The sequence below is a fragment of the Numida meleagris genome, chromosome 1 (genome assembly GCF_002078875.1).
Source record: "Numida meleagris isolate 19003 breed g44 Domestic line chromosome 1, NumMel1.0, whole genome shotgun sequence".
Taxonomy (NCBI): domain Eukaryota; kingdom Metazoa; phylum Chordata; class Aves; order Galliformes; family Numididae; genus Numida; species Numida meleagris.
In genome coordinates this window covers 27,904,847-27,930,342 of record NC_034409.1, presented here as the reverse complement: position 1 = coordinate 27,930,342, position 25,496 = coordinate 27,904,847, and the positions used below count along the sequence as shown (strand labels likewise).

Sequence of the window (25,496 nt, the reverse complement as noted above, 5' to 3'; positions counted from 1 at the left end):
TAGCAATTTAAAAAATCATTTCATTTTCTTCTGAAGCATTATGTACAAACTCACTTTTAGAAGGTTAAACTCAAGAGAGTACACGAGTTCCTGGATTAAGTCCAGTAAATTCGATAAGACTTACAGCAGAAAAAAAATTTACATGAGTAATTTATGCTTTTGTTTTCCTCTCGATATGCCTTTGAAAATATTTTGACGAATGAGAATGCTCCTCCTATCTGAACATAAACCAGAGGTTGAAATCCTGTGGGAAAAAGCTCCTAATAATCTATATAGTGCATATAAATAAATGCTTTCTTAAAACAGAATCAAGAAGGTCATGCAGTGCTCTATTTTGTTAACTGAATGTGATGAAGAGCCTTTCTGAATTAGCGATTCTTAATTAACAGTTCATTCCTGAAGATATTTTCTTCTTTGCATTTCTACTAAAGTGGAAATACCTGAGATAATTTCAATACTTATACCATACATTAATATTCATTGAAAAAATAAAACAAAGTGCTCTCACAACTTAAATTTGTCTGATAAGTCTTGCTGATAATACTCCATTAGCACTAACATAGCATAACATGAAGTACATTTATACTATTTGGGACTGGCAAACTCTCTTCAGTACTTTCATAAAGTGTAACTGATGTCTCAGTTATTAGCAGGGATGCATTCAAGAAGGCAGAATATTAACAGAAGATTACAGCCAGCATAGCACTTTCATGCTTGGACTGTTTCTCTTAAATAAAGTACAAACGTTTTATTTTCTGCTTTTCTTAGCACTCCTCAAACCCTGAACCATTTTAAAATAAACAAACATAAATAAATAAATACATGGTTGCATTTGATTTCGTATTGAAGAGCAAAAATAAAGGTAGTGTCATTGCAGCTGCAGTACAGATGTTTTTTTTCTTACACTATTTCACTAAATACTGAACTGATACTCAAAATGTTTGAAAGCATAGTAAACAAACAACTGAGTCTGAAAGCCCTCTCCATTTATCAAGTAGGCACATTCAGAATATCTGGATGGCTACCAGGTTTTAAAAGAAAAAAAAAAACCAACACAGTAATGCTATATTCACAAAATCACTGAAAATAATCATTATGAAATTACAAATCATTACAAATTTACATTCTTCCTATGATTATTAAAAAGGCAAGTATCTGGTGGAAATCACTGGGAGTTAAAAAATTGAAAGACCACGATCACTTGTGTGCATTAGTAAAAGAATTTCCTACACCGTGTAGAACTAAATGAAATGGGGATCCCATCTTTAAAAAGTGCAAGACTTTGTACTAATAGGTCTGACAGAAAAGAACTCACATTGAAATTCACATTACGATGAACAGATTTAACTTTTGTGAATAGTAATGACAAGCTAGGACTGTGATATGCTTCCAAAATGAAAGTGGAGATTCTGCAAGAGCCCTGTCCTTTGGAAAATTCATACAATGCATCAGACTTAAATCAGTTTGACACTGTATGGTATGACGCTGTAATACTAAGGCAGCACATGGAGACATCCAAAGGTGTAACAGGGTTTCACATATTCTTTTGACTTCTTGTGACCTTTTAAAACTTTAATGACGACGACATCAAAGCATTCACTAATAGCAAAAGCCTGATCAAAAGTCCACCTGGCCCACTGAGGCTGTCAGAAAGAAGGAACTGTGGCACCAGAAGTTACTAAAAATTGCTCATTTGAATGCAGCACATACGACACAACTGATACTATCAACAAAGTGTGTAGCAACAAATACAGTTCTATGCTTCTGGCATATATAATGCTACACTTGGTAGCATGGGCATGATCATTAGTTATCTTGCAATTTTTTTCGGCATTTCAAATTTAATTCTTTATTGGAAGATAATTGGAAGAAAGAAAATCACACAGTATTTTACCAGGTTCATTCTGGAGAAGACAAGGCTTCGGGAAGACCTCATTATGGCCTCTAAATATTTAAAGGGAGATTTTAAACAGGAGGGAAATAAACTGGTGTTCCCCAGGGGTTGGTGCTGTGACCAGTCTTGTTCAATATCTTCACTGACGACCTTGATGAGGGGTTAGTGTACACCCTCAGCAAGTACGCTGATGATACAAAGCTGGGAGGAGTAGATGACACACCGGAAGGCTGTGCTGCCATTCAGCAAGACCTGGACAGGCTGGAGAGCTGGGCAGCAAGAAACCAGATGAGGTTTAACAAAAGCAAGTGTAGAGTCTCGCACCTGGGAAGGAATAACCACAAGTAACAGTACAGGTTGGGACATGACCTGCTGGAGAGGAGCTCTACGGAGAAGGACCTGGGGGTCCTGGTGGACGACAAGTTCGCGATGAGCCATCGGTGTGCCCTGGTGGCCAAGAAGGCCAATGGCATCCTGGGGTGCATTAAAAGGAGCGTGGTCAGCAGGTCAAGGGATGTGATCCTCCCCCTCTACTCTGCCCTGGTCAGGCCTCACCTGGAGCACTGTGTCCAGTTCTGGGCTCCCCGGTACAAAAAAGACAGAGATCTCCTGGAGAGAGTCCAGCGAAGGGCCACAAAGATGAGAAAGGGCCTGAAGCATCTTCCCTATGAGGAAAGGCTGAGCAACCTGGGTCTGTTCAGCCTTCAGAAAAGAAGACTCAGAGGGGATCTTATTCATGTTTATAAATATCTGTGGGAGTCAAATGGACACGGCCAACCTCTTTTCAGCGGTCTATGGGGACAGGGGAAACGGCCATAAACTTGAGCATAGGAAGTTCTGCACCAATGTGCGAAGGCATTTCTTCACAGTGAGGGTGACAGAACACTGGAACAGGCTGTCCGGGGAGGCTGTGGATTCTCCTTCTCCAGAGATATTCAAGACCTGCCTGGATGCCTACCTGTGCAGCCTGCTGTAGGGAGCCTACTTTGCAGGGGCCTTGGACTCGATGATCTCTAGAGGTCCCTCCAACCCCTACAATTCTGTGATTCTGTAAAGAGGGGAAATTTAGATTAAATGTGTGGAAGAATTTTGTCACAGAGAGGGTGACGAGATGCTGGCACAGGCTGCCCAGAGAAGCTGTGGAGGCTCCATCTCTAAAAGTGTTCAAGAACAGCCTGGATGGGGCCCTAGGCAGCCTGATTTAGTGCTTGATCTAGTTGTAGGCAAACCTGACTATGGCAGGGGGCCGGAACTAGTTGATCTTTGTGGTCCCTTCCAACTCAAGCCATTCTATGATTCTATGAAGTGTAAATGGTCTCCTGTTGAAGGAAAAAATTATTTTTTCTCTTACTAAGCTGGTACATCAGTATTTATTGCTATTACCACACACACACAAAAAAATTCTTCATGCTACTTATACATAATTTATTCAAGTAATACTTGTAATTACTATATTATATTTTGAACAATCTTCTGGTGCATTTTTCCTTCTTTCAAACTTGAATGTACTTGCTTCTAAGTATTTTAAGTATTAACCTTATAAATTTGACAGTGAAATAATGCATTTTATGAACATGAATTAAAGTGTTAAGAGGTCTTTAAGCCACTGAGGTAAGGCAGCTTTTACTTCTTTTAGGATTCTAACTCTCACAACGAGGTGCAACTCAAGGTTGAATGGGGACAGTTTCTTGCCAGGGGAATTAATTACCATCCAATTTATGCAACAGTGATGGCTTTTGGCTGGTGATTTGGTAGAAGAGAGATTGCTTTTTGTTTTGTGCTGCTCCTTGTTCTTAAAAGCTTTTCAATACTAACAACCTTTCACTTTCAGCTAAAGTTTGGGGCAAAGCCTATCTCAGTTATGTATCATGTAAATCACTGTTAAAAAACTCACAGTGCTTCTGCTGTTTTCTTGAAAATATGGCCTTCAGTCTGCAGAACAGGGCAGAAGATTTTGAAGGGGTATAAGTTTACAAGGAAAAGAAAAACTATAATTTTTCAGATAAACTCATACATCATTTTCTTTTCTGAAAAAAAATTTCTTTTGATTTATATTGACAAAACACAGAAGAATCTAATGACAAAGAGACTGAGTAGAAATGAAAAGCCAAGTGGGGCTCTGTCCCCAGATTAGGAATCAAACAATAACAAAGGGAAACCCTTTTTTACACTGGTTACCCCAAGCATCGAGGCAGATTTAACCTACCTTCACCCTATATTAAACTGAATTTATTTCCCTTTCTGTTCTCTCTTGGTTCCACCCATGGTTGCCCTAAAAAGGCTGAGCCAGCTTTGATACACGATCTACATGTCTGAGCAAGATGAATACTTCCAGTACCAGAGGGACTCCTGAACGACCAGAGACTTTGAATGAAGGATCTGTACATCAAAGTTAAAAGGAGTTAATCAATGCTGACTTTCCTCCAATGGCAGAAAATGTCCATCAAAGGTCCCCAGGATCATGGGTGATGTTACAGAGGCCTTGCAGTCTGAAGCAAAATCTTCCCAAAAGCAGTGCTCTGGCAGAGCGCAAATGGATTCATGACATATATTCCCTCTGATAATAATACACGTAGCCTCTTTACTCCCATTACTTTCATTTATACTGTATAAATAACTAAGAAATATGCTCTAGGAAATAACTCTGTAATAAAAAAAAAAGAAGAATATCTGCAATTGTGCTTTTTCCCATTTCTACGTTATTTTAAAATATCAAAGCTTTTAAATTCTATCTACACATTTCAGATTTCTATTCAAATAATACTTTTATTTTCTTGAATATGGAAGATCCTTTATGTATAATTAATGACTAGGAACAGGGAAAAATGAGCTTCACAGAATGACATAACAATTACTCTCTTCAGATATGTGAATTGCACAGTCTTTTAAAATACAGAGGAAAATACTCTAAATTATTTATAGAATTTCTGTAAGTGTAGTAAAGCTGTATAAACATCAACTGTTATTTTGCCAGTATTGGCATGTATTTAATAGCTGATAAAGTGTCTCAGAAATACTGGAACTTGAATCTACAGGGATTTATGGAAAAGTATTATTTTTGTGTGGAATGTGGTATTCATAAATCAGCTGTGATAATTTTACTTGCTCTTGGAACTTTTAAAAATCAACAAGCAGACAGTCTGCATATAAGATACTTTAACATAATTTGATTTTAGCCTTTGAACTAACATTACTATGAAGCCCTACGAAATGAGTGAAAGATGTAAATGATCTTTCGCATACTTGGACTCAAAACAGTGGAAAAAATTTGTTATCTGGCCTTACATTCACAAAAAAAAAGAAGTCTTCAAACACATAACTTTCATTCACTGTCTCACTGGACGTGTTATTTAAAGACTGAAAGACAAAAATGTACAGTATTAAAGATTTAAATTAGTATATGTATTCTTTTCATTATTTTACTTTTTGAAGTAACTTCAGAGACCCATAGAGTAATTCACTTTAGTTCCTGAAAAGGGACCTTTCTCCTCCCTACAGTATATCACACTCTTGGTTGTTCTCATGGGGTGCATGGCACTGCAACTGAGTTGAAGTTACCCACACTTAGCAATCATTTCCTCTCTACACCCAAAACACAAGTAAGGGAAACCTGTATGAGAAACCTGTCAAAAATGCATATAAAATTATGTCACTTTAAACTACTTTTCAACATTTTCATCTCTCTACTCAATGTAATAGATCTCTTACTGGCTATGTTTTCAGAGGGAACTGCTGTACAAAATAAATATGAAATTAAAAACTAGGTTGGGAAGAGACAGGCTTATGCACAAGCTGAAGCAGCTTCCTAAAAATGAAACCTTGAGAATGTGAACAGAACCCTCTGCACTGCATTAGCAGCTGAAGTTATTCACACATTCACTTGTACAGATGAGCTGTGGCCTACCATAGAACAATCCAGTCACCCAGATCATGCAATTCACTCTTCAAGAGAAGTATAAATCCCACATTGTGTGTATGCCTTAGTTTCCTTTCTATAGAAGACAGAGAAGGAAAGGAATCTGAACCTCACCTTAATATAATGCCAAGGTATATGTCAAGGTACTCATTGACTCTCATAAGAACTGGAAAGTAGTCCAGTACTCCATAATTCACAGTGCCTGGAAGACTCTTTCAGGACTTCACACTTTCAAACAATGGGTAAAGGCTGCAGGAATGACACCATCACCTTGTATAAAATCTCAGACTCTCAAGTCTGTGTTGAATACATTTATAGCTGACATTGTTTCTCATAAAAAGCACTTGTAAATGGAAATCCTAGTCGTTCTGAAATAGCTTGTTTTGAACTACTGACATAGACTTTTTAAGCCTGTCAGGTTTGCATACATTGGGAAGGAAGGAGGAAAACTAAATATTCATAAGAGAGTTACTTGATATTATTCTGAAAAAAAAAAAAAAAACACCTACAGGACAAACACAAAGTCCAGCACTGACTATTATAGGAGCACATTATCAATTAGAATATTCTGCTCCTTTCAATTTCAAAATAATAATATTTCCTGGGAATTTCTATTAAGAAAGAATGAATAGTTTTCTATTTATGACCAGACTTCCTAAAATTTTAGTAGTAGTGTCATGAGTTTAGCTGGAATAGAGTTCACTTTCTTTGGAGTAGCTGTATGTTGCTATGTTTTGTTCTTAAGGTGAAAAGAGTGTTGATAACAATATTGTAGTTTTTGCTGATTGGTTCTTACACAGAGACAAATACTTTTTTGCTTCTCACATTGCCCTGCCAGTGATGAGGCTGGGGGTGAGCAAGAAGTTTGGAGGTGGAACACAGACAGGACAGCTGACCCAAACTAACCAAAGAGGTATTGCATACCATACAGTGTCGTGCTCATCAATAAAAAGTGGGGAGAAAGAATGATCAGGGAGGATGTTTGGAGTGATGGTGTTTGCTTTCCCAAGTATACCATTAAGCGTGATGAGCCCTGCTTTCCTGGAAGTGGCTGAACATCTGCCTGCCGATGAGAAGTAACAAATAAATTCCTTGTTTTGCTTTGCATGCAAACTGTCTGGTAAACTGCCTTTATCTCAGCCCACAAATTTTCTCATTTTTACTCATTTGATTCTCTCCCCCATCCCACTATAGGGAAGTGAGTGAGTGTCTGTGTGATGGTGAGCTGTCTGTTGGATGAAACCACAACAATTAGTCACAGACATACCCATACAGATGTCACAGCATCTCCAATGTTCAAATTAAGATCAGGGTAACAAAGCTTTCCTGTGAACACTACTGTGAATTTACATCTTGTTTGGAAAATAATACTAAAGAAGATGCTAGCCTATGGGTACATAAAATAAAATCTTAAATGTAACACCATGTACTTTTATTTCCAGTAGAGAGTACTTAAAAAACATGTACATAAGCAAAGGATTCCTTGACATTTAATAAAGCTAAAAATATGAGTTGTTCCTAGAACTGGAAAAGGTAATTTAAAGAGGTCCAGTTGAAAAAGGGTTGTGCAAATATCTGTACCCTCTCATTACCATGTGAACTCTAGCAAACATTTCCTTCCATGGTTGTTTCACTACACAAAAGTTTTGGCTTCATTATTATTTTTTTAAAAACACAAATCATAAAGCCTAATCCAATAAATCTTAAGAAAGTCAAGCCTAATATCATCTTATCACCTTGAACTAATCTGACATTTAAATCTTTGTAAATGTCTATAGTAATGTTTTTAATCTTATCTTTTGTTCCTTTTTTGAGTGTGGGTTTCCTGTTATTTTGGATGGCAATATAAATCAACAAGAGAAGGAAGAAAAAATAAAAATGGGAAAAGAAATAAGGAAAGAGAAAAGAGAGAAAAAAAAAAGAAAAAGGAAAAATGTTTTGTTCTTCATTTTAGCACTTGTGACACAAAGACAAGCCCATATATGTGTTCTGAATTTCATAAATGCTTTTAAACTGACATTGACCTTTTTTTTAAACACACATATTGATTCAAATGGGGGGAGGGGAAGGTTCAACACGTTCTTTTCCTTGGCATACCTAACAGATCTTCTCCTTTTCCTTGTATTTTCTTTGCTCATTGGGCAGAGTATGAATGACAAAGTGAATAATTAGGCTACAGTCTAAAAAGGCAAGAAAAGCTCCACTTGTGCTACTGCAAGAATAGGTACAACTCACTCCTGATGCAGGTCAACATTCTTTCTTCCAGTCACTGCCACAACTGGCTGTTTCTCTTTGGCCACCAGGTTAATTCATCTGTTCAGATGTTACTAATTAATTGGATGTCATCCTCCATTACTTATTTTTCCCTCTTGCACTTATTTATTTTGTTTCTGATTTGCTTTTCAGGTGCTTAGCAGTATTCAGTGCTCATTCTACAAATCTGTTTTGCCCTTTCTGATATCTTCTGCTCAAATTTCTTTTTTCTACCTTTTAATTTCCATTTCAAAAAGTGGCCCATGAAGAATAAACAAAAGACCTCAAAACAGGATATATGTCATATTTTATAATATGTAGTTTTATAGAAATATTTTTTTGTTAAAAAAAAATAGAGATAACCAAGCTATGTAACTGCAAGGTACTACTGTTTCATGCTTAGATCTCCTACCTTTCCCACCTTAACTCATACTCTCACAAGTAAAATCAGCATCGTCTGTCCCTTTTTGTCTGAGAAGTGCCTGATGATTATATTTAGTGCTATATAAATGCAAACAATTAAAAAGGTAGAATATTTGCCTTGAAAACCTTACAGTGAGGAACAGAAAGGAACAGAAATGTAAGCCAAATGCAGGAAGAAAGAAAAACAAGCATGAAGCACCCAGGGAAAACATGAGATACGTTTCAATGGCAGCTGAAAAGTGCTGCTAGTACTTTGAAATAAGAACAAATGGAGGAGTAAACAAGGCTGAACTGGAAGTCTGCTCTGGAAGAGAGAGAGAATGAAGTAGATTTTGAAGGAAGACACTGAGGATGCTCTAAGTGCTTTATGAGTCTGGACTATGAAGTTTAAAGAGGATTTTCTACAATAACATAACTCCCAGCTGGGCCAATTTTCTAAAGCCATGAAGGACACCCCTGTCAGTTTGACTGTGCTGGACTCGATAAAAGCTTTTTTCATCAAAGTCTCCCCAACTTTATTGCTCCCCCACCCCTTGCCACAAACCACGACCACTGAAAAAGTGCTATGAATATTTCAAAGAACTAAATGGGATGGATGGATTAATATTTTAATTCAAGTTATGCTTGCCTTTTATCGAGATGTAACTTTGAACATAATAAATTCTGTTTAAAGAACCAAAGCCTTTCATATTCTATATTTTGCATCCTTTTAAATTATTTATTTTAAGCTCTCTCTAAACACTGGAATGTTTATGGACACAGCCAGTGGAATGCCAAAAGCAGAGAACAAAACTAAGACTGTATCCGGACTACTCTTCTGATAAATTTTCAATATAAAACAAAGAAGAAATCTGTTTTTCATTGCCTACTGTAAACATTTGTGCCATGACTTTCTTTACTTCAATTGACAGATCCATAAAAAGAGCTCTGTACAGTATTTGCCAGAAAAAAAAATGTTAAGAAATATTTTCCAAGACTGTCTGCAAGCAACAGCTGAATTATAGCAGTCTAGACAGTGAATGCTACTGGGAGCATTCACAAGACTAGAACTCAACAGGACTGAGTGATACATTCATCTCCTTCTGGGACACGGTCACATTTATTTCTAGGAACTCACTGATAATAAAGTGGAGGCATGTCATCATATAAACACAAAACAAACTGAAAAAGGCTACTGGCCAACAAAGGCTTTGCACTTCACATCAATTTGGACAAATAGCTAAAATCTCCTAAACTTCACAAAAGACAAAATTGAACTGTGGGGCATGAATCTTGGATTTGTTCCACAGAAAGTTTGTATTTCTGATAGTAATCTCCAGTGAATTTCTCTACAGCTTCTTCACTTAGTAACTCAGGTTTTTGGGAGTTCATTTCATTACTTCATTTACCAGTGGTACTAATCTTATTCCACTTACCCAAAAGTCAATTGGTATTTCCTACACTTTCCCACATATACATGGCTATACTCTTATATCAAAAGCCCATAATGTAACATTTACAGAAAAATGAGGTCTGGCTTTCAGCAGCTAACAAAGGTTAGTTCAAGCATGCCAAGATTTCATCTTATATTTCATCAAATAAATAAATAAAAAAGAATCCTTTACCTTTTATTTTCATCATCCTGTCAATCTGTGAATCCTTCAAGAGGGGTATATCTTTTATACATTGGACCTATTGTTAGCATTTTCACAGTCTCCCATAACTTAGACACTTCTACGTCAGAGTGCTTACACATTAAAGAAAAGCTACCAGCAGTCACGTTGGTTGTTTTTCTGCTTTTTTTTTGTTGTTGTTATTGTTCATTTGTTTGTTTCATTTTTTTAAAATTACATTACGCCAGCAATATGAAATACATCCTGTCTAAAACTATTGAGAGTTATGTAAAGTAAACTGGTTCAGCTATCCCAAACTCTTGGCCTTTGAAGTTGAAACAGTGAAAAGCTTACATTACAACTGCTATATTCTTTCAATATTCAGGATTACTACTGAGGCAGGATATTCCTAAGTGGCTACACTAAACACCTATGGACCAAGGATTTTCCAGTTCAGGATAATGTCTTGCCCCCTTTAGAAGAACACCACAAAACCTAGTAAATTCTAAGACTTACTCAGTTCTGCCTCTCTCATGTCATATACTTACTTCCTTCTCTTAAACTCCAAGGTTCTTTAAAAATTTGATATTTTTCTTTCAGTCCAGATTCTTACTTCAGGTAGAGGTAATGAGTGGAGACAAATGTGAAGTGTCACAGACATGAATAAAGATGTGCAGATTTGTCAGCAAAGAAGCTTCAGATTGTACTTTTGAGACCAAGAGTTATATTACCACTGCATTATATTTCATTTCCTCCTCAATCTTTGTTTTTACCTGTAAAGTCCATGTCAACTTTTGTTTTTTAAAATATATTATCCAAGCTAATTCAATATATAAAACTCCTACTATTAAAAACAATACTATACTGACTTCTTGTTTGCAACACTGAATAATGGATATTCTTGCAGCAAAAAGTTCCTTTTTAAAAAACAAACAAAACAATGTTTAATCTTACAGTAGTAGATTTCCAAACAGTCATGTACCTGCATACACTGAGCAACCTGAATTCTAATTGATTCTTAAATCCTTTGTCTTTTCATACTTCTTTGCAAAGCATCAGGAACTGACAAATATTCTCGATTTGCTCATTGCTGCTGCTCTGTTGTACAATATGTAAAAGATTTCATTTTACACACCATTGTGTATAATGTATATATTGTGATTTGGCAGATTCAAAAACTGGGTGTTGGAGCTTGCTCCATACTGCAGTAAAGTAGGCCAGTAAATTGTATGTTTTTTCAGTCTTATTTGTTGTTGATGATCGCTTTTTTTTTTTTTTTCTTTTTCTCAGGCCTCATAACTTATTGGGCTCCTAGAATAAGACATTTCCATATATGGGCCCACAATGGACACTTCTGAGCACATAAGCATGTGTTGCAATATGCCCCAGTTATGTCAAAACTGTATGACAGAAGAGAGCTTGTGGTATTTCAGACTGTCATACGACGCACTACCACAGCACATAACCCTGAGCTTTAGTGCTGACTTGTTTCTACTCTAGCAGGGCACTCTGGTGAAAACTGTAGGTAGGTTCTGCAGTGGCAGAAAAAGTAGGCATCTCACACTATAGAAATTCAGATGACTTTAGAAATCAGTAAGACCTTAAGATCCTCATTTACTTTTGTTGGAATTTGTTATTTAGAAGAAGCAGTACTTTTTCCCATTAGGCTTTATTCAAACTGATCGTAAATTCAAGTGTCATCCTTTTAAATGCAAAGTGGAAATGTAACCATTACATCTTCTGTTTGTGTGAAATACTTTGTAATTGGACTGTTTGTGGAGTACAGAACGGACTACTCCTCCTACTAGAGCTCTTAATCATAAACTACTGTCTGTAGTTTTGTCATTTGAAGGTCAGACTACAAAAAATACAGTTATGTTCTCATGGCTCCCCATTCTGTTACAATCCTCCCTGCACTAATCAGCTACTTACTTAGCTGCTGAACACTGAAAGGTCATTTAGAATTAGCTACATAATTTGAAGTAGTTCCTCAGCTTATGCTGAACTGGTATGGTGTCAGGCAGTCCCTTCCAGACTCCCACCAGCCCTGCTTTCTCTTCCATAAAGGGCCCACTGCAAAGGACTCTTCCACATTCTTTGCTAAGGATTACCGTTTGAGCATCATTTAGACCACTAAGAAAGGATAGTACCAAGGTTTAACTTAAATATCAGTTGGTCACAGCTGTTATATGTTTATTTCATATTAATTAAATAATTAATATTGTTTACTACTTCTATACAAATCTTTTTCACCATATTTAAGACAAAGGCAGGTTACATTAACTTCTCTCACAGTCACTTGAAAATAAGTGAGTAATAACTGCATAAGCAAGTGCTCTGGCAGCGGAAGGAAGCACGAGATGTGTAAGGTCTAACACTAGGTTTTCAGGTTTATCTTCATGTGACCATAAGGCTGTGCTGAAAAATAATAAAAAAATCTACAGAACATTTCAGATTTCTTCTGTTTTGTTAATTTAGAATAAATGAATGAATATAATAAATTTCTACGGTAATTGGAATGCAGTCCTCTCATTCATATTTCAGATACAGCACATGAAAATATCAGGTAGGCCAGGAAACCCTTGAATTCTCATGTCTATTACAACTATTTTCTCTGTATCAGAAACCTTTCCTGCATATTTTGAACGTAAATGAAAGACAAGTCCTTAATGTCAATGAGAATGTACTTTCAAGTTGATTATGCAAAAGAAAGTTATTAGAATCCATAGGAAAGGGTCTGAGGGTGGCAGACAGTTACAAGCTAACGCTGCAACAACTGCAAAACAGGAAATCACATTCTTGTCTTTTTTAAAAATTGAAGGAATCAGATGAATATATAAAAAAAGAACTGTTTGTGAAGAAAAGCTAAGTCTAAAAATAGTAAAGGACTTGAAAAGACATGGAAATCGTTAGATCTCCTTCACAGAGCAGGATGGGCAGGTGATCAGGAAGGTCTGGGTCCTGACATCATGCAGGCAGTGGCCCACGTTGTTACAGAGGTTTCAAGCAAAGCTGCATTTCTATGCTTCTTTGATGTTCCGAGTTCGGAGCAGAAATATGTCTCTACATTTTAAGTTTTTAAAGAGAATTATATATTGGTTGGGGGAAAAAAAAGGGGAACTTAATCAGAAACAAAATAGTATAAAAGACAATACAAACGGTAACTTCAGCTCAAAGAAGTAATAAACTTTGACCCACAAATGTAACCTTCTTTTTGCATTACAATTTTATCTGTGCTGTTTTCTAAAAGAACAAATTATCCCTGTGTAGTTTGGTTTGAAAAGAAAGACAAATAAAATCTTATAGAGCAAATAACTATTTGTGTAGAGTATTTACAAAAAATAGCAAATGAACTGTTTTGCCTGAGAAACTCACTAAGAAACCTCACAGCCAAAACTGAAACACTACCATGACAGAACTATGCTCAAACATTTGCTATGAAATCCACTGTAAATGAACCATACCGAAGATATTACGAGTGCCTGCCCACCTCTTTCTCCAAAAGGATTGTAATTCAGGACATATGGGGAAATTGCTTATGCTACATGTGTTAAAGAGCTTTTTCAATGCTATTCAAACCACTCTTTATGTACATTGTTCTATATCTTTGAGTCAGTTGAATAGGGACTTGCTGAAGAAAACATTTCCACAATTAATTTCTTGTTTGTTTGGCTATAATAGCATGTCATGAAACACTCACTGAACATAATTAGCTCTTTTACACTTCTCTTCCAAGCCTTTTTGGATGAAAACACTGACTTGCCAGATGGTGAGAAACAGTATGATATCTCACCAACTGGGAATGTGAGCTCAGGTTCACAGGGCATGGGACAGCAATGGCTGTGTCTGATGGAGGGGATACAGGAAACCCCCATGGGCAGGGAGTGAAGAGTGCCAGTTAGATGGCTTTAGCTAAACAAGACACACCATTCTTGCCTCTGTCACAGGGAACATGGGGACTGCAGGCAGGCAGGAGACAAAAGCAAAGGCGTTCAGTAAAAGGGAGGGTCACATCAGACTGTAGTCAGCTCATTGAAGTGGTCAGGAGACTGTCACAGGTTGCTTACTCTTCTCTTTTCCCCACTCATTCTTCTATTCCTCTGCTCCCCTCTTTGACCTCTCCTCAGTCAACCTCGCAGTGTAACTATGGATGACCAAGACAAGAATCATGGTATGAAGAACTGTTCACCTAGATGTACGCAACAAAAATGGAAAGCCATGCAAAATCTCTGCTAGCATAAACTGGCACACATCAACAGAAAATACTGTACTGTCTACTTGTTCATTTTAAAATATACATTATACTTTTCAAACAAAGACAAAAAAAAAAACAAAACACTTTTGTTGTCCTGTGTTGTGGTATAACCTGGCAGGCAGCTCAGCACCACAAAACCATTTGCTCATTCCCACACAGTGAGATAGAAGACAGAATCAGAAAAAGAGAAAACTCATGGACTGAGATAAAGAGAGTTTAATAACACAGAAAAAGAAGGAAAAATAATAATATTAAGAATAATATACAAAATAAGTGATGCACAATGCAATTGCTCACCACCTGTCAACCAATGCCCAGACAGTCCTCGAGCAGCAGGCCCCCTCTCTGGCAAACTGCCCCTAGATTGTTCAGCATGACACCATGTCAAATGGGATGATCCTTTGGCCAGCTTGGGCCAGCTGCCCCAGTCCTATCCCCTCCCAGCTCCTTGTGCTCCCTCAGCCCCCTTGCTGGCAGGTCGGTACTGAAACTGAAATGTCCCTGGCTCTGTGTAGCACTGCTCAGCAACAAATAAAACATCAGTATATTACAACATTATTCTCCTCATAAATCCAAAACCATACCCGCTACTAGGAAGAGCATTAACTCTATCCAGGACATTCTGACACCTCATAACTGAGGTTCTGTGCAGTGCTTAAGGGAAGATGGCTTTAATGCAGAGGGGAAATATGCTTTAATGAAAATAATTATGTTTGTCCTGCAAAATTAAACTTCAGCCTAAAATAGAACAACGAGCTTAAGATATCTTAACCAGATTCTAAAGCCAGAAATTAGAGAAATTGCATTGGTAGAGCTGAGTTAGATTGAAGACTTCTCTGAAAATCCTTCAATCAATATCAGGAGTTACTATATGGCCTGTTATTTTTTTACATAGACAGGAATAAAAGTGCATCTTAAAGAAGGGTAAAACAAAATTGTCAGGGAGCAGCAAGGGCTGGCTGCTTCTGAAGGGTATGTGAGCAGGAAGCCAAGGAAGCCTGCACAACCACGCTCCTGGTGTGGGCACTCATGGAACTGGCAAACTCAGATATATGAAAGCCAGCATAAGACCTACATATGCTGCCTCGTTTAGACATAACTTTAATCACAGATGGGAAATGGCAAACATATTGTTCTAAGCCATTGTGTGCCCTTGAAGACAAGTAGAAAAAGAGATCTCAAAGGGTTTCTTTTTACTAATAAAAAAAATACGTTCAGAAAAATACGTAGTGCAATGAGTTGCCAGAATTCTGAGCCAAAATCTGGTGTCTCCTACCAGTTATTGAAGTCTGAATCTGCAACACACTCCACATAGAAGCACCTTTGTATCCTTGCTGATGGACTTCCTGCTTGGCAGCATAATGCTGGGGCAACTGTAATAAATCTTGATCAAACAATGGCTTCGGTTTCCATGTGAAGGGACTGACATATCTGTGATGATGTCATCATAATAACAATAATAATAATAAAAATAGCATGGTTTTGAGCAAAGCTAATTACCATTAAACTCCACAACCCTTGGTAGAACATTAAATTTTACTATTAGCCAGCAGTATTTTGTCTATTTTCTACACAGCAACACCATTTAACTCACTTCCACATTTAATTTTTTATCTTTTTCTACTATTTTGTATTCTATCACTGAAAATGGTTTCTCTCCAGCAAACCCGTGGTGAAGAAGAATGTAAATTCTGCAGCAGCACTAGCTGCAAGTAAATTAAATCATGGAAATTTTTATGAATTAAATATGAAACTGGGTAATGCAATCAGTTCTCTACTATGTACATTATTTATTTTATTAAATTAATTCGACACTAGTTCAGTTTCCAGGGTGCTAAGGTTTTCATATCAAAGACACAGCAGGGCAGCGTAAGAGAAGTGGAAGATAAGTGAATAGCTTTGGAGCTGAGCAGAGTGCATTTTGGGATATGGGAAAGGACAGTGCTTGGGATTTGGTGTACATACATTTTGGAAATTTTGGCTACTGTGATAAATGAGATGACAACTTACAGTGTTGACAGTTAATCTGTGAGCATTAGGCTGCTACACTAATGCCTCCGAGATGAGGAATAGTAGTTCACACATCCTCGTGTTATGATTTCAGTCTTTCTGTGAAAAAAGACATCACTGCAATGGTTACACAGCATTTCCATTTTGAAATCCTTTTGATGTATTTTCTCCAAGGGACAAGTAGCAGGTGGCTATTCAACAAACATGCAGACTTCCAACTCATAAAGGCATGGGTGTCCAATCTTTGGGCTTGCCTGGGCTGCCCTGAGTGAAGAGGAATTGTCTTGGACTGCATATACATAGATACCTCCAACAGTAATGCCTCCTATTTATTTCCATGGAAACTACAACAGATACAAAGAGCACAATAACACTGCTTCACAGAGCAAATTCTCAGCTACGAAGTACTATTTTTCAACAAAGTAACAAGCATTAGCTATGCTTTTTTTGCTACCAATGAACAAGAGCCCACATGCCATCATCATAAAAATCTGTAGCAGCTGAGGTTACCCACTGTCCCTGTTGCCACTGCTGAAACGAACCACCACCTCATTGTGCCCACATCCACTGTCTGATCTCTATAAAGATTTAGCAAATGTCGATGGATGAAAATGTGTGCCATTTTTTCCTCATGGAGGAATTTAGTGACACACCTTTGCTTTATACACTCTTCCACATCAGACACCATTCTGGAACAGAATATTGGTAGGAAGGTTCAGCCTCTACTGCCATTACTACCAACATCTGCCTTTGACATTGTGAGCCAACATGATAAAATAGGAGGCATTATTTTTAGAGCAGCCCTCATTATATATATATATATATATATATGATAGTTAATGTATATAAAGTAACAAAAAATATTTTTAAATGTTTTTATTAAATCATATAGAAAAGACAGCAACAAAAACATAAAACTAGTGGGATATGTAACCCTGTTTTTGTGCAACTACTGCATCAGTCCTGCTCAATGGCAGAGGCTACAATTCTAAGTGAGCTCTCAAAGTGTTTGTCAGAGATTTTTGATGAAATTTTACTCTTCCTGTACTTGACCCTTGAAAATAATTGTTCACAAACATACACACTACCAAAAAGTGGTGACATGAATAAGGCATGACTGTGAACTGAGGGATATTTCTCTCTGGTAAGACAGGGCTTATAAAATTCTGGTAAAGAGAGGTGATCAAATTTTTAATTGCAACTCTATGCATTCCATTTGAAAATTCACAGGTAATGCATTTATGTCAACTGAATATGAATTTGCCAATAAACCAAAAAATAATGATTTTTTCAGCAATCTAGAAACATATTCTAAAATTCCTTTATCAAAATGGAAAGCACAGCTGCACATTCCTTGCTATACACAGGACTATGCTTAGCCAATCTATCAAAATCCATCAACTTATTAGCCATAATTTGAACTGGCAGTGCACTGCACCTCGTGCCCTGTTTTCAGCCCAGAGGAGTTAAGTGCGCTGGGTTGGACTGCTTGGCAGGAAGAGCTGCCGCCATGATGGCATGGGGCAAGGGTGGACATATTGCAAGCTGTGCCAGGCCATGTGGGGCCTACGGGTTGGACATGTGTGCCACATGCCTTTATCCCCAGCTACACTTTAGAAACCAGCAAGGTAAAGTGTATTAAAAAAGATAAATTAATAGTAAATCATATCAGTCCTACACCAGAAAGGGCTGCAGAACTCAGCTCCTAAAATAATAAAAATACCCTCCAAAATATTTTTAAAATATTCTTAAAATATTCTTCTCGGTAATTATTAAATCTTGTAGTAGACATTTTTATGTTCTTTGCAAAGCAACTGTTTCTAAAAAGTTCCTCCTATATTTAATTTGCCATTTCCTTTTCCACATGCAAACATAACTAATCAAAATGTACTATTTAGAAAATAAAAAAGTTCAAATTTACTGTCAAGTAATCGTGGTTAACATGCTGTTTTTATTTCGTACTGGGACTAATGGGGCTATCACTGCATTCTTCCTCCCAGAGAGGCTATCTTCTTTAAGCAATTTTCAAGGAATTGTAATCAGGATAAAAGGCATCCTGATAGGAAACACACTGGCACAGAAATATGTGAAAAAAAGTGGGAAATAGATGCTAAAGAATAGATGGCCACAAATTAGTACACTTCTGATGTGTAATCCATATGAGCTCTGCTTATTTATAAAGGAAAAAGATGATTTTCTGTCACCGTTGCACGCGGAGTATTTCAACAATTTTCAGAGGAATGCACTAATAACTTTCTGAAATTCTGTATGGCTACCTATACTTCTTGGAGATTTGGATAAACGTATCCCAATATACGATACATAATTATGTTTCTTTTATGATAAATCAGAAGAAAAGCTTCTTGAAGAAGACAGTTTTCTTTATATTTTTACAGCACAAAGCATAGTAATGACATAAATGTATATTGCTCGATCTAACAGAATTAAAGGAAAGAGCAAGCTATAACATGTTCATAAAGCCCTAGAACCATACCACACCAAAGCTCTTTCAGACTGTCTTGAAATTGTGGCTTGAAAGCTGACTGAAAAATCATAGCTGAACCGTATTATTGTATGTCAGCATGTCCCTCGTGCTGATGGAATCAGGAAATGCTGCTGAGGAACAGTGCTTCAGCTTTTGCTGATGGGAAATTGGATGAAATTAATCTGGAGAACTGATATCTGCTTTGTGCCATTTTGTTTACATTTATAATTCTTCACTTGTAATAATGCCATTCATAATTTCTTATTAGTATATCATTTATGTACTATATTGTATAATCATTCATTAAAATATAATAACTATTATTATTCAGCTAGAATAAATTAATACTAATAAATTAACTACTAATAAATCATAATTAGTTAAGAAGAAGCTGCTTCTGTGTGTCCCCACACTACTATCAATCCTGTACCAAACGACAGGGGTGAACTCAAGAGACTGAAAGATAATTTTGAGTCTGTTTCAGATGTGAGATCTGGACACAATTTCCAACCAGTGCTTTCAAGAAAGTCTAAGACAGGCAAAAAGACCATTCATATAGCCACAGGAATTGAAAGACCTAGAAGAAACTGCAACGCTTCCCACACAGGATGATCAGGAGCATTGGGATGCTTTATTCATCAGTTGCAACTTCAGGCCATAGGACACTTAGGAGGCCACTGAGACATGGTTCAAATCAGCTGTCAAACTTCTTTTTACTGAATAGAAAGGATTCCAAATGTGGTCACTGAGTATAATATGCAGAAGCCTTAAACCAAAGTTTTGTGATCCAAACTACACATTGGCATAAGAATTCATGCCTAACAACAGTTATCATAAATTTTATTCATAATACGATTACCTTTGGCTTGAAGGCAAAGGACATTAATTGTATATATACAATTTACAGGTGTCACAGGCTTCTACTTTCGCCCCATTACATTACTTTGTCAGTTTAGGGGTTGAGCACTTAGTTTAACTAGTCATCTTTTTACCTAGGATCCCATTTTCACCTATGACACCTCTACAGGATTATTCATCCCTTCCCAAAATAGAGATTTTATCTGGATGAATGAATCATCATCCAGAAGAGACACAAACAATACAGTGACTAATGCAGGTTAGGCAGCTCCTGTCACATGAGTGGAGTCCCATCTCTATGGCACCGCCAGCCCTCCCAGTGGTAAGTCGCTTGTACCTGCCACCAGTTCTCATGAACTTCTTAAACTAAAGCTGAGTAGGAAAGATAACTCCCTGGTAAATGCTAAAAAGGAAGGAATCTTTTTGTAAAAGCAAAATTGCAATATTTTATTGGCATTGCTGCATTTTGGGTAAACTCAGTATGATTTGCTAACAGAAGTAATTTCTAGATTCCTTTCTTTATTACCACTTTCCTGCTTACTCTCAGGAAGGTTAGATTGGATGATCTTGTAGGTCTTTTCCAACCTTAATAATTCTGTGATTCTGTGATTCTGTAAAGTATTTGCTTCTGTTTTTCAGAGGAACTGTGATGAAATTTTAAGGCTGGATTCACATTTTCTTGCATTTCGCTGTGTGCTGGCAATCTCTGCTCTTCAAAGCTGTGCGGCTCTTGTGGCTGGTTTTGTTCCTTCCTCTGTACTGTTATGCTTTCTCTTTTGCCTTGGGATCTTTCATTCCAGAAGTTTTTGCCTCTTCCATTCTGACTCCTAATCAAAACACATTATTTTATGCTTAGCCTTACCAAAACAGCATTTTCTTTTTTAGTAAGAAGGAATAGCATAGAAAGCAACCAAAAAATGGAATATGATAGCATCATCTACATAGCTCTCATGCATTTCATGAGGGATGCTCCGAAAGTAATGCCTCCTATATTATTATGTTGGCGCACAAGATCGGAGGCGGATGTTGGTGGTATGGCAGCAGAGGATGAACCTTCCCACCACTATTCTGTTATATTTTGTTGTCATGCAACAGATGGCAGCAGAGGGGCAGTCTGACAGAATGGAATCTGACATGGAAGTGTGAGTGAGGGCTGCTCCAGAAGTAGTGACTCCTGCTTTTTGGAATATGCTCTGGAGATTTGTTACAATATGGAACATCTCCACAACCACAGTGTTACATCCTTTGGGCAAAATCTGTAGCAGAAGCAATAGCAAATATAATTTTCTCCTGATTCTTTACAACAAATTCTAACTATATATATATATATATATAATGAAGGAGCAATTTCAGGATTTTGATATGTTACTGAATAATCACTGTGTAACATACAGTATAATGTTCGGTTAATATAGCATAGCTGATCTATGCTCTGTGACCATTGCTTTAAAAAAACGTTGAGCAGTGATCTTGAAAAGCCCTGTAGCAAATCTGTAAGTACATCAGTGACTCTTTCCTGATGTGGTATTCAAGTTAAGTCTTTTTTTTTTTTTTTTTTTTTTTTTTTTTGACGTGCCTTCTCTGTTTTACTACAGTGGAAGTGCACAAAAATAAATTAAGCTGGGGATTTCCAGAGTTTCTAGCCTGGGGGAAGTATATGTTAAGTAGTTAATTGATGTTTATTTCATCTCATTTAGAGCTATGTTTTGTTTCATACTTCATTGTACTGGGAGATAAAATGTATGTCTAAAAGGCTCTCGGTAATATCTGTGATTGCTGCTTCAGCAGCATCTACAGGCTCCTAAGAGTGAACGAAAGTAGTTATTAAGGTCTAATATGACTTAGGCTGTGACAATTAAACAGAAGACCATATTTCATTAAACAAACTGTAGAAGTTATATCTTCCACACAACTCTTAGCTGCCTATATCCTGCTCAGATCTAGATAATCAGGGTAACAAGTGCTGCCCTGAAAGTAATGCCTCCTATTTTACAGATTTTTATGAGGATGGCATGCAGACTCTTCTTCATCAGTGATAAACAAACATAGCTAATGGTGGTGACTGTGTTGAAAAATAATGTTTTGTAGTTGAGAGTTCGCTCTCTGAAACAGTGTTATTGTGCTCTTTCTATCTGTTGTAGTTTCCATGGAAATAAATAGGAGATAAAACTATTGGAGCTACTTATGCATAAACACTAAGTTTTGGATATATAGAGCTGATGACTAATAATGTGTAAAAACAAATCGTATGAAAATATTACTAGTACAAATTGTCAAAAAACAGAATTTTTGCAAAGCTTCCTAATATTTATATAAAATAACATTGTCCTATGTTTTCACTCTATTAGAAAACACATTTTTCATTTCTGAAATGAATTTATGTAGGAAACATTTACAAATATATACAAATCCAGCATTATCACACTATGTTAAATAATGTTTTAAGTGATCTACTGAACCTACAGCAATGGCATCATAAACCTCTTCTATACAACTGAGATAAATAAATCTCTGGAGAAGCTAGAATATTCTTTTTTATTGCCGTAAATAAGGAAATTTATTAAGCTTCTGAACTGAGATTCAGTCTAGGAAAATGCTAAATGCCTACTTTCACTATCAGCTAAGATAGAGGTTTAATATGAATCATGTGCACTTTAAACAGTACTGACAAGAATAATGTATTATTAAGCATTGAACTCTGGCAGGGCAAATAATATTTATCTGACAAAATATAACTAGTGACTGACATTTTCTGTATTAACGTCATGTTTCATCATTTTGGAAAATGTATTTTCTTAATTCCTACAGAGTGCTCAAGGTATATGAAGCTTTAGTAGATGTATGAACACACTCCATTCTCAGTATCTCACAGATCAACTCACACAGGAGAATACAACTCAGGAAGTCAAAGTGACACAAAAAAAGGGGGGGACTGTAAACTGAGCAGTAGTATCTGTAATACAAAGTCATGATGTAAAGATGTCTCTCGCTTCTTGCGAGAGAATTTCTCCTCTGAGAGAATTTAGTGGAACAAGGTAGAACAATAAGCACTATCTGAAAGTTAGCATATAGCCTCTCTAAACCTCTCACAGACTAAACTGAATTCCTAACCTCAACCGCTGCTTCTACTAGGAAAAAAATGATATATATATATTTTTTTACGAGACAGACAGCAAATTGTTTTTCTTTCAATTAATTACTAGTGGGAGACTAAAGTGGCTCTCAGGTTTAGATTTCAAAGGACTTCAGAAATACATCCAAATTTTCTTTGGTGAATTCATGAATAGAAAGAATGAGGTATGCATCATCACTGAAAAGCAGACTTCTTATTAAGTGCCTTGTTACAAATATGGGTTTAAATGTAAACATGACCCTCACTTCCTTTCTCTATTATTTATGAATTCTTTCACGCAATATTTTTTTGGAAATAGCATTCTTAACCTTTTGGGTAAGCATTCTCAATCATTTCTGTTTTATCAAGGTTTCCATCCCTACTTCAAAAATAATACACATGCACTTCAGATGCACTGTTGACCACAGTGCTTGCCTTGGGACAGTCTATTAGCCTGCACCTTCAAACGAATGTTTGTCAGAAAAAAAAAACAACTCTCACTCCACACATACTGATGTCTATACATCTAATGCAAGATTAATGGGGAGGAAAGGTGCTAAGGTGATAGATGTCAAAAGTCAGCTCCTCAAAACAGCTAGAGAACATGCATTAGCAATGTCAAATCTGTACAGAGTTTATCATCTCTACAAAATAGAGATATTGCCACATTCAGTAATGGAAAAGAACACAGTATGCTCACAGCTGTACTTTTTTGTTTTCTCTGCTGAGATGGCTCAGAGCATAACATGATACTAGTTTTATATTTTTAGTGATCTAAGTTTTTTATAAACCAAATTGAGAGAGCAGGGGTTATTTAAACAAGAAAATATCTTCAGCAGGAAACATCTTACATTCACATAGTCTTCAACATCTTTTATACATGAGGAAAATGTTTTAAAACACGTTATGCCTCTCACATAGTTTTTGATGGCTTTGTCTGCTTGCTTGTTTTCCCACAGTGAAATTCTTTACACGCAGTTTCACAACCCTTTCAATACATCTTCTGCCGTTATACTAGCTGAAATATCTGTCTTTGTGCCGTTAGTTACTAAATATGCAGTGTTGAAGGACTGCAGCAGCAACTGTCTCCTCATTACATGTTCCACCAGTACTGAACTCAGTTGGGATGTTTTTTTCAAGTGCTTTGAAATACTTTGAAATAGAGGAGGGATTACAGAAAAGCAAATTCTTTTCGATTTCATCCATGTAAACAGAAATCTATAGTGTCTTCTGCTGTGAACTAACAAAGGCTGCTAGGTGTGACAGATGAAATGCCTTTCAGGAGATCCATCATAAGAATGAACTTTGAAATGTATCTAGGGCTGCTCAGATGCTTGGGGAAAAAAAAAAAGTGTCCATGAGTATTCACACAGTTTATTTCAAAAAAAGAAGAAACTTAGAATGAGTAATACATCAAACAAGATTAGACTGCACATGACCTGAAAGACACCTTTGTACTTAATATCAAATAATCCTGGAATCCTTACCTCAGTCTGTCAGTAACTGTGGGAGCGTATATCGATAGGATTGAATTAGTACTGAAAAAATAACCAAAAGTCAAAATAAAACTGCAACAATTGGAATTTTTTCAACTATGATAAACTTTTAAAAATTAATTAAAAAGAAAGGTGGAAAAACAGACAAAAAGAAAGAAAGAAAGCCTTTATCTGAAGCTGCTCTCAGGTAACCTAATAACTGTGATTATTACTAGCAAATATTTTTTTCCATCGAGTAACTGGATTAGCAATGTCATGCAAAGTGTATTTCTTGTTAATTACCCAGATCCCTAAGGGAATTTCAGTTTACTGTTTCATGCGATTGTACCTATGATCAACAAAAAGAACTGAAAATGTATTTGCCATTTGCCAGACATTTTTTTTAGCTTGCAGTGCACAGAAGTTATGAAATATAACACGCAGTTCAGAAATTATGAGCATTTGTGATGTATAGAACTAAGAGGATGCTAGGAAATCTATTCCACTTGCTGCACATAATCCATTTTCATTCTGTAAAACATGCACAATCAGCTATGACTTTTAAAATTAGTATGGGAGACATTCCTCACCTGCAAGGTCCTACCTCTGACTATGGTCATTTGAAGGACAGGGTCGTACTATACACACATGAAGATTAAATCTTCATCTACGTATTTAGCATTTAAGTGCTGCAAATCAATATCAGAACACCAGAGCAGATATTCAAACATCTTGCAAGAACAAGATTCCTGTGGTGCATTGTTATGTGGCAAAAACATGAAGCTCTTTCTCTGAAGACTCTGCCAGCCCGGAGCAGATGGAACATGGCAGGGGCTGGACAAAGACATGGCAGGGCGAGCTCGGTGCCATCCCTTGCTAGGTTGAGGCTGCGGAACTGGAATTTTGCAGCACAGCATCAGCAGGAAAACCTTCTAAGGGATGCGATCCTGACCTCGTTGAATTTTCTGGCAAAACTCCCAGTTATTCCCATAGGGGCATTTCCCCAGTTTTTACTACTTTAGCATACTGTACAAACCAAACAAAAGACCAACTTGCTCTAGCATGCTGAAGGATTTTTTTTACCCTGATGTAGGTAATTAAGCTATTATAAATATCCTAGACTCCAATGGAGGTAATCAATTATTTTTAAAAGTGTAATAAATCTTTATAAAGGATAGAAAAATGTAATGCAAAACTCTCCAAGAATTTTCTCAATGTCATTA

General features: G+C 36.7%; 1 protein-coding gene across 6 annotated transcripts in view; it reads right to left on the bottom strand.

The window, feature by feature from the left end:
• Window positions 1-25,496, bottom strand: part of IMMP2L (inner mitochondrial membrane peptidase subunit 2) — a 459,355-nt gene that overhangs the window by 57,736 nt on the left and 376,123 nt on the right. Inside the window, exon 6 of one of the 6 annotated variants that reach the window (XM_021384929.1) lies at window positions 20,003-20,513. The exons of the other annotated variants lie outside the window; for them this stretch is intronic. Within the exon in view, the coding sequence (XP_021240604.1) occupies window positions 20,478-20,513 (36 nt within the window). The 3' untranslated portion in view covers window positions 20,003-20,477. Of the gene's footprint in view, window positions 1-20,002; window positions 20,514-25,496 lie in introns of those variants that run through there. 6 annotated transcript variants of the gene reach the window in all.